At 41.0% G+C, this 9,892-nt stretch overlaps 1 protein-coding gene across 1 annotated transcript in view; it reads right to left on the reverse strand.

The window, feature by feature from the left end:
* Window positions 1-9,892, reverse strand: part of vegfc (vascular endothelial growth factor c) — a 218,656-nt gene that overhangs the window by 56,533 nt on the left and 152,231 nt on the right. Inside the window, exon 4 of the mRNA XM_043704843.1 lies at window positions 5,733-5,884. Coding sequence (XP_043560778.1) covers window positions 5,733-5,884 — 152 coding nt within the window. The remainder of the gene's footprint in view (window positions 1-5,732; window positions 5,885-9,892) is intronic.

Below are 9,892 nucleotides of genomic sequence, written 5' to 3' on the forward strand. Positions count from 1 at the left end.
ATGGCCTCTTCTTGCACTGTAGGGATTCTATGATTCTAATTGTTAAGTTTAAATCTGAGATAGACTACTTTATATTGAGCAAGGGTATCAAGGGTCATGGGTCCAAGCCAGGTGTATGGAGTTAGTCCACAGATCAGCCATGATCTCAATGAATGTTGAAGTAGGCTCGAGGGATGAATGGCCTACTCCTGATCCCATGTTCCTATGCTTCCTTAAATATGGAGTGCAAAATTCTGCAGTGTTCCAGGTGCAGGTGCAAACGCAAATGTAGGAAGACTTCTTTAGACTTATACTCTAGTCCCACTGCAATAATGATCAACTTCCTTCCCAATTGTTTGCTGCATCTGCATGCTAAGATTTCATCTTCGCAGTAGACCTAAGTCCCGCTGAACTTCAATATTTAACAAGTTACACATCTTTGACAAAATACTTTGCTTTCCTAGTCTTGTTTCCTTACAATTCGAAAGGCTCACAGAAACACTGCCAGAAACATGGGTACACTGAAATGTCTATTGATCAGTAAATCACAGTCTACTAGAAGTGATGGTAGTGCAATGATAATGTCACATGGCTCACACTCAATAAACTCCAGTTCAAAGTTCAAATGCTTCCTCATTAACTGGTGGAATTTAGATTTAATCCATAAACCTGGAGTACAAAGTGTATCACAGTTGCAACTGTTGCGCAAAAAAAACCCTCTAACTCACTAATGCCCTTTAGGGAAGAAAATCTGCCATCCAGTCAAACTGCCGACAAATGTTGTTGTCGTCTGTAGTTTTATTTCATACATTCATGGGATATATGTGTTGCTGGCTTGGCCAGAATTTATTTCTCATCCCTAATTACCCAGAGGGCAGTTAAGAGTCAGCCACATTACTGTGGGTCTGGAGTCACATATAGGCCAGGCCAATGGCAGATTTCCTTCTCGAAAGGGCATCAGTGAACCAGATGGGATGGTAAGCACCGATCAATACTGATTATGGTCACTTTGAAGCTAACTTTTACTCCAGAGTTTATGTAATAGAATTAAAAATGTCACCATCTGTCATGGTGTGATTCAAAACCAGACTCCCAGAACATTAGCTCACAGCGTGAGATTCCCAGTCTTGTGACACTACCATCATGCCACCAACTACAGCCAACTGGCTTTGCAAAACATTCAATTCAAGGCATGTAACTGATTGGCAGAAAACCTGGACATTGTCAGCAATGGCTATATCCCAGGAACAAATAAAGATTTAAAAAACATTTAAATGTTTTGACTGAAAAGCGCTCAATTTTAGCAACCACATGGCTAAGAAACCCAGGAGGTGTGTACATTTGCAGCAGCCATCAAGGTCAGTTGCTATGACTCTTGCTGCAAAATTCCTTATGCTATTCACAGAGCATGATGCCCTGTAATGGGCCTACTCAAACTTGCTCCAGTTCTCTGGCATGCAATATTGTATTTTAATGTTGTGGTTTACATTTGCTCTGTTAACATCAAATTTACTAGATGAAGCGAGAGCCGCCAGTAACTCTGCAGGATGCCAATAAATATCCTGCACAAAACAGGAGCTTTTTGTCCAAACCAAAGTGGCTTGGGTTTCTGCCTGAGGAAACAGAGGGCAGCTGACAATACTTGCAGTGATCCGTAAGTATTTAAAATTATGATATCTCAACTTTAGCTCAATGCTGGTCCTTTTGTTTCAGCAGAATCGTGTACTCCAAGGGATGGATTTTACAGGTGCTACAGACCCCTCAGCTCCTGAATAAAATCCTGGTGAGGGCTGATGCGGGGGACAACTGCTGATTGCCCTAACAAATGCCTCACACCAACTGAACTCTAGGGGTGGGGGCAGCACCTTGGTCCTGGAGGATCACTGTCTCGTTTTTACTGTATCATGTGTACATGGTAGAAATGACAACTAAAATTACTCTTGCCTCTTGGCTTTACTCTTGATTCCTTTGCAGTGAGGCCCCCAACCATTTCTCAGGAGGAAATACACACCTCAGTCTCCCTACGCCCCCCCCGCTCCCTAACCCAGTCAGAGGGCTGCCAGCCAATCAGACAGCAGCACGTCTAGGGGTGGTTGCCAGGCTGACAATTTCGTCATGCCACGGATACCAGCTCAGTTTGGGATCTGCCGCCTCTGGGGTGATGGCATAGTGAGAAAAACGGGGTGGATTCAAGAGGCCATGGTGTGGGAAGAGTTAGACAGTGGTATGAACTTGGGAAGAGGCTCCTCATTTAGGTCTGGGTCCCCCCCAGAAAATGCTCCCCAACTCTCCTCATTTTGCCCAATACCAATATGCACAACTAAAGTTATAGCGTCGTAGAGTCATAGAGATGTACAGCATGGAGACAGACCCTTCATCCATGCCAACCAGTTATGCTAAATTACTCTAGTGCCATTTGCCAGCACTTGGCCCATATCCCTCTAAACCCTTCCTATTCCTATACCCTGAATATACTTAAGGCAGGGTAAGCCTCCCACTCCATCCCTCTAAAACCTTAGACAGATTGGTATTAAATGGGTATAGGTTGTAACTGCCATCTGCTAGGTGCCCTCTTGCCTTCTGGAAGGAGAGCAGAAAATCCAGCCATACGTGGGAAATCCATTTAGGATTGTTTCCAATGCCCCCAGGCTGGCAGGTTTGGAAGTGACGAGTGACAGAAACTCTGACAAGTGGCCTTCCTGCCATCTATATGCCTGTCCCTCATTCATCTGACTATGAGCTGCCTGTCATTTGATTGCCTGGAAGCCTGCTCAGACAGTACTGCACTGGTTTGAGACCAAAGAAAGATGGTTATGGTTGTTGCAGGACATCTCTGCAGGAGTTCCTCAAGGCCCGGCTAGCTTCAGTCGCTTCATCAGTGACCTTCCCTCCAACGTAAAGTCAGAAGTGGGCAAGTTCGGCGATCATTAAACAGCTTTCAGCACCATTCATGACTCCCCAGATATTGAAGCAGTCTGTGCCAAGATGCAGGAAGACCTGGACAACATTCAGGCTCGAGCCTGATAACTGCCAACTAACATTTGTGCCACATTAATGCCAGACAACGGCCATCTCCAACAAGTGAATATAGCCTCTCCCTTGATGTACAATGGCACTGCAATCACTGAATACCCCACCTCCAACATTCTGGTGCACCAGGCCAGAACTGAACCAGGCTGGTGTGCACTATCTGCAAGATACACTGCATCAAACCAAACTTCCAAAACTGTATGTTTTACTGACTGGATGGACATGAGCAACAGACTCATGGAAACCCCACTCTTTGTAAATAACCCTCCAAGTCACACATCGTCCTGGCTTGGAAGTATATCGCTGTTCCTTCAGTGATACTAAATAAAAATCCTGGCTGCACTGTGGGTGTTCCTACACACCAAGGACTGCAGCTCACCACTGCCTTTTCAAGGTCAGTTAAGAATGAGGAATGAATGCTAGCCTAACCAATGAATGCAGCCTATGGAGAAGAAGGATAAAGAAAATGGAAGTATGAAGTAAATGCAATACCTTCATTGTTGGAACAGAGAGGCTTACATGATGATTTCATCAAGTGTTATAAAAGGATCGGACAGAGTAAACCGAAACAGTTTTTCAGGTATGGAAGAGTTTAGAATGAGTGAACATGGTTATCAAATTGAATGTAAGAGTTTTAAGGACAGAGTTTAGGAGATTCATTTTCACACAGCCTATTTAAGATGTATCTGAGGAGGGATCTCTTCTTTCTTAATGTGGAATTCTATAGAAGCTGGGTCGTTAAGTATATTCAAGGCTAAGCGACACAGATCTTTAATCAGTAAGGGGATGAAGGATTGTGAGGAAAAGGCAGGAAAGTGGAATTGAGGATTATCAGATCAGCCATGTTGAAGTAAACTCGATGGGGCGAATGGCCAATTTCTGCTCCGACATTTTATGGACTTAATGGTTTTGGGTTATGGTGTACTACCAGAAGGCAGCATTCAAGTCCAGGCTGGATAGTTGGCTAAAGGAAAAAAGGAATAGAGGAAGGTGGCAACAGCATTAATCAATAACATTAGAATTACTGCTCATGCATGGGATAAACCACCAACACAGAATTATTCGGATAAGCAAACTGTTTTCACATTATAGTTTCTGTGCTGTTAGCATATGGCTCCATAGGGAAATTCATCTTTCATTCTATTAACAAAGCTTTAACTAGTTAACAATAAATGCAAAGTTTAAAACTGTGGAAAAACAAAGTTTGTTGGGATATGTTATAAATTAATAAGCCAAAGTCCCACAGCAATTATTCATCCCATCCCTCCCCATTCTTCTGGATCTCTTTTTGTTGCTCCACTATAACAAGCATAATGTTTATTTTGGAAATAACTCTCTTGATGAAGAGAGGATTCATTAGTTATTTGGTTTCACTCCCCATTACAGTACTCCATGTGTGAAAGGTTTGCATAAGTAAACAGAAAGCACATTGATAAAATCTACAAATTAGCTGATGTGAATGTTTGTAACCATCAATCAAGATATTTCTCTGTCACAAATAAGGACCGACAGTTTCAGAGATATTGAAGAGTCTTTTTATGACTTCACTGTGATGTGAAGGAAACAACTGCAGAAAAAAAACTAATTATAGTTATACAATTTTGCAGAATACAGTCCATGGTGTTGGACTGACTTAACATGTTGTTGTTTGAGATAAAAACATTTATAAAAATCAAATTTACTTGTTTCTTACTTCAGTCACAAGAAACTTCTACCTGTGATTTTTCTCTCACTTATACTGTAAAATATTTATTATTTTGCCTGTGGATGATGAACTTGGAATATCTGTTGTTATTGTGTGCCCTGGTATTGTTGCATCACAGCAGGAGGATGAAAACCTACAGATACATGACAGATTTACTATTGTTTTAAAAACTGCCTGTAGCCCTTTGTTGTTCAGGATTATACCTAAGTATGAATAGGATAGGTATTGGGCGAGTGATATAAGACACGCGTAGAAGATGTTTACATTGTATAACTATGAAGAACAAAAGCAAAATGTGATTAATGGCTGGTAACTTTTAAAATCAACTGAGGGAATTAATAGTTTGGTTTATTCTAGTTTTTTTTGTTTTATTTGTATCATCAGTCAACTGGATAATTGGAAACCTGTCAGATCAGTGATCATTTTTTTTCGTCCAATGAACATGACATTCTGAAAATGTAATACCATAAGCTGTAGTATTCCAGGTGTCATGATAGGACAGTCACTCCCTGGAATTAAGTTGTTTAAATTACATTGAAATTGATTCCACAATTATTATGAATCTCTCAGTGCTGAGCACTATGCTCTATTAGTACAATGTGCTGAAAAATGGATTCGATTTACTCAAGGCTTAAACATAACAGCCTCACTTCCAAATCCCAGAGTGCCCATTAGTAACGTACTTCAAAAAACTGTGAACAATGTGCCGACAAATTCCTGACATGTGCAAGCCATGAGCAAGGGAGCTATAAAGGCAAAAGGAAAATATGGCGGATGATGGAGATCTGAAATAAGTCCAGAAAGTGATGGAGAAACTTAGCAAGTCTGGCAGCATTTGTAAAGAGAAAACTCAGAGTTAATTATGAGTCCAATAATTGAACATGAGGCATTAACCCTGTTTCTCTCTCCACTGATTGTGCCAGATCTGCTGTGTTTCTGCAGACATTTCTGTTTTTGTAGCAAGGCAGTACATGGAAAATATATCCTGAGTGATGTCAATAACCACAGTTAAACTTACTCTGACTGGGATGTAGATATGGAACGTCTGATGATGGAGTGAACCTGTCTGAAGAAATCCAACTTTGACATACATCTGCAGCCCGTGTGATTTGCAACACTGATTGTTATGGGTTTTGGTCCCTGGGAAATTGGCACTGTAATCTCAAATAGCTAGGAAAGAAAAAGAATTAGATTCAAAATAAATAAATGAATGAGAAAGAATAAATCATGTTGATTATCATTCATATGTATCTTGCAAATCTGTATACCATAAGCACAATTCCTAAATTCATTGAATAGACTTTATTAGCAGGATGGATAAATAACTTGGTAATTTTTTTCCTTCTGGTGCTTTTGCATTGAACAGATTGGAGGAATATACATAGAGGATTCACAATCTTTTTCGGATCTCTGAGCAAAGGCAAGTCAATCCATAACACCTCAATCTCTATCTTAGCCAAGGCAAAGAGGTGGCTCCAGTCCTGCGGGAACCCCGTGGTCTTGACTCCAACCGGTCCACACCAGCTATCCAATACCACTTCCCACCCCGCCCCCAACCCATGCCCTCACCTATACCCTGTTCCTATGGAAATGTACACTTTTACAAACTTGTTATAGAATAGCGATGGTGGAGGCATTGATATTTTCTATCTCATATCCGATTAGGAATCTCTCCTGCTCTTATCCCTTGCTATTGGCAGGACTGGCAGTGTTGCAGGATTTTATACCCAATCTGTTTGGACATGTTGTGCATTCACCTTCCTGAGCCATCACTTCCAGGAGTGAGACCGAGGCTTCCATGTCAGAGAGGGGATGTGACCATTACACCATTATATGTTCACAGTAAGGAAGCTGAAATCTCTCTGGCAGACTTGTCACAATCAAATGCGTCAATAGCTCCATACATTTAAGCTGCTCCAAACGTCTGCTGCCTGTCTCCTCAGTCTCACCAAGTCCTTTTCTCCCATCACTTCTGCGCCCACTGACCTTCATCTTCTCCCAGGCTGGCAAGGAAGGCTTTGATTTTAAAATCTTCATCCTTGTTTTGAAATCCTTATATTGGAATGGCCCTCCTTGTTGCGTAAACACTTTAAGAGTTTTGCTTTCCTCCCACATGCTGCTCTTGCACATTCTCCATTTCCTCTTCCCTTACTGCCGCCCGAGTCCCTCATTATAGAGTTCTGGAATTTATTTTCTAAATCTGTCTCCCTCCACCTTTGAAAATCTCCTCGCAGCCTGTGTCTTTCACAAAGCTTTGTCATGTTTTGTAATGGCCTGATAGTAATTTTGATCTGCTTGCCTTTCTGAGAAGCTTTTTAGGGTATTTTACAAGTATCAAATATGCTGGACAAATACAAATTGTTGGTTTTGGCTTCACCATTTTATCATGGCAATGCAGATAGTCCAGTGTATAAACTAAAATCCCTACAGTGTGGAAACAGACCATTTGGCTGATTAGTACACACCAACCTTGCGAACAGCATTTCGCCAAACCCACCCCTACCTTATCCCTGCATTTCCCATCGCTGACCCACCTAACTTATACATCTCTGGACACTGGGCAATTTATCTTGGCCAATCCACTTAACCCGCACATTGTTGGAGTGTGAGGGGAAATTGGAGCACCTGGAGGAAACCAACGCAAACACAGGGAGAATGTCCAAACGCCATACCAACAGCCACCCCAAAGTGGAATCAAAGCTGCATCCCTGGCATTGTGAGGCAGCAGTGCTATTCACTGAATCACCGTTCCATCCCAGATGTTTAATAAGGATGGCCAATGGTAGGACAGGATAGATACACACACACACACAACACACACACACACACACACACACACACACACACACACACACACACACACACACACACAGTTGTACTTTATTCTGGAGCTCTGGCCAACATTTCGCTTTCAACCAACACCATAAAACAGATTACCTGATCTTTTGCTGATTGCTGTCTGCAAAGTGACTGCTCCATTTCCTTCATTACTACAGGGACTACACTTCAAAAGTACAAAAATAGTTCATTGGCAGTGAAGCACTTTGAGAAGTCTAGGGGTTGTGAATACTGTTACATAACTGCAACACTTCCTTTCTTTTAAAAAAATCTTCAGTATCCAGTATCAGAGATAAAGCATGGTTTGGAATCTATCAGCAGTTCATGAGGGTAGGGAATGAAGGGAATGCAAGGCATAATTAACTGAGAAAGTTTATGTAAAAGCAGGGTTATTAACTGTTAAACATCCCCACTGCATTTTTCTGCATAATTAGTGACATTATCTTGGAACCTAATCCTCATTTTTGACATTAAATTTGGCAGAAGTGAATGGAAACAAATCTTGCACAGACATGGATGTGAGTAGTCAATACATGTGAAAGATACATGTGAAAAATGTATAACGATGATTAGATTATCAAAAGTTAATGAACTTGGGTACTGTCTCGCCATATCTTTAACACCTCCTTTAAGAGTATCCTTAAACTCAACCTCTTTGACACAGTTTTGGCCATCTATCTTCATGTGGTCACGTGTGCTATGGTATTACATTTAATTTCATTCCATACCCATTAAGTATGTTATGTCATTCACGTTAAAGGTACAATATAACTTTTGTAATTTGACTTTAATTTTTTTTTACTGGGCATACATGCTTAAGTCTAAGATTCCTCATTTTCTCAATCCCGGATAACTTAAATGATTGATGGGATGGAGAAAGAAAATGTAATTTAAATGTGTTCAGCGCTGCTCAACTGCAATTTGGATCCACCCCACTTCATAAGGGGAAATGTACTTTGTTAGATTTGTGCAAATCTTAAACAGGTAGAGTATTTTGAAGAATGCAAATATTGAAGTGAGAAACATGAGGAAGACAATGTTAATATATCCTCTTATAAATTGTATTAAACTCTGGCTGATCTGCTTCAATTATTCATACAGTTCACTTCTAGAATACACAATGACTCTGGATTGCTTGTGTTCAACACCATTAGTTGACTTTCCAGTATAAACTGATAACGAAAATCCAAAGGTCTCCTTAAATGTAGTGTGATAGGTCTGTTCAAACTGGTCTTTTCCACTACCTTTCTCTGTGCTCCAAATCATCTGTGATGCTGCTCAAGCAGTGAGTATCTCCGTTAAATGGAGTAGATCATTTCCCCAGTTAGGTTGTTGGGGTTCTATTGATAGAATCAGAGAATAATGCAGAGAAACAGGCCACTCAGCACATCTTGTCCTGACTCTTTTGGAGACAGACCTGATAAATCGCACTGTCCTCCTCTTTATTCATTGGTATAGTACTGATGAGGTCATTCAGCCCATCAAGTCTGTGTCCACTCTCTGGAGAGCGGTCCAGTCAATTCCATTCACTTGCCTTATCCTCCTTATTTCCTCTCAAGTGGCCACGCGTTTTCCTTTCGAAATCATTTACAGTGTCTGCTTCCACAACCTCATAGACAGGGGGTTCTCGGTCATGGAGGTAAAAACAATGACTGCAGATGCTGGAAACCAGATTCTGGATCAGTGGTGCTGGAAGAGCACAGCAGTTCAGGCAGCATCCGACGAGCAGCGGTTCTCGGTCATCACTACTTGAAGCTTCTTCTTCACTTTCCTCCATCCCCCTCCGAGCCCCTGAACCTCTTGCCAGAAACTTTAAATTTGCTTCCCCTAGTCCTTCAATTATTTACGAATGGGAACAGCTCACCAAAAATAATTGAGTGAACTTGAAGAAAAATCTGGCTCAGTAACTTAAACATTTTTGCACCAATCATCCCTCCCACATAAAAAAGATACAATATCATATGTATATTTGTTATGGAGCACATGCCTGTAACTGAGAGCTGACTTTTCTTTTCATGTTTAGCCAAAACATAGTTTATGACTTCATTCAATTGATGTTAACTCATCTGTTCCTCCTGCAGTATTAACATTTTCTCACAATCAAATATTCAGCTTTTTACCAATCAAACAGCAAGCATATTTTTCTAAATCTGGGTTGAAAAAGCTAATCAAAATGACTTGTTGACTTGTGTGGAGTAAACGATTATTTTAAGTTAGTCTGTGATGTAACTAAGGAGCTAAATAAGGCATAACCCATAAAGCTGAAAATGTGTTGCTGGAAAAGCGCAGCAGGTCAGGCTGCATCCAGGGAACAGGAGAATCGACGTTTCGGGCATAAAC

This window comes from Chiloscyllium plagiosum, chromosome 2, assembly GCF_004010195.1.
Source record: "Chiloscyllium plagiosum isolate BGI_BamShark_2017 chromosome 2, ASM401019v2, whole genome shotgun sequence".
NCBI classification, from domain to species: domain Eukaryota; kingdom Metazoa; phylum Chordata; class Chondrichthyes; order Orectolobiformes; family Hemiscylliidae; genus Chiloscyllium; species Chiloscyllium plagiosum.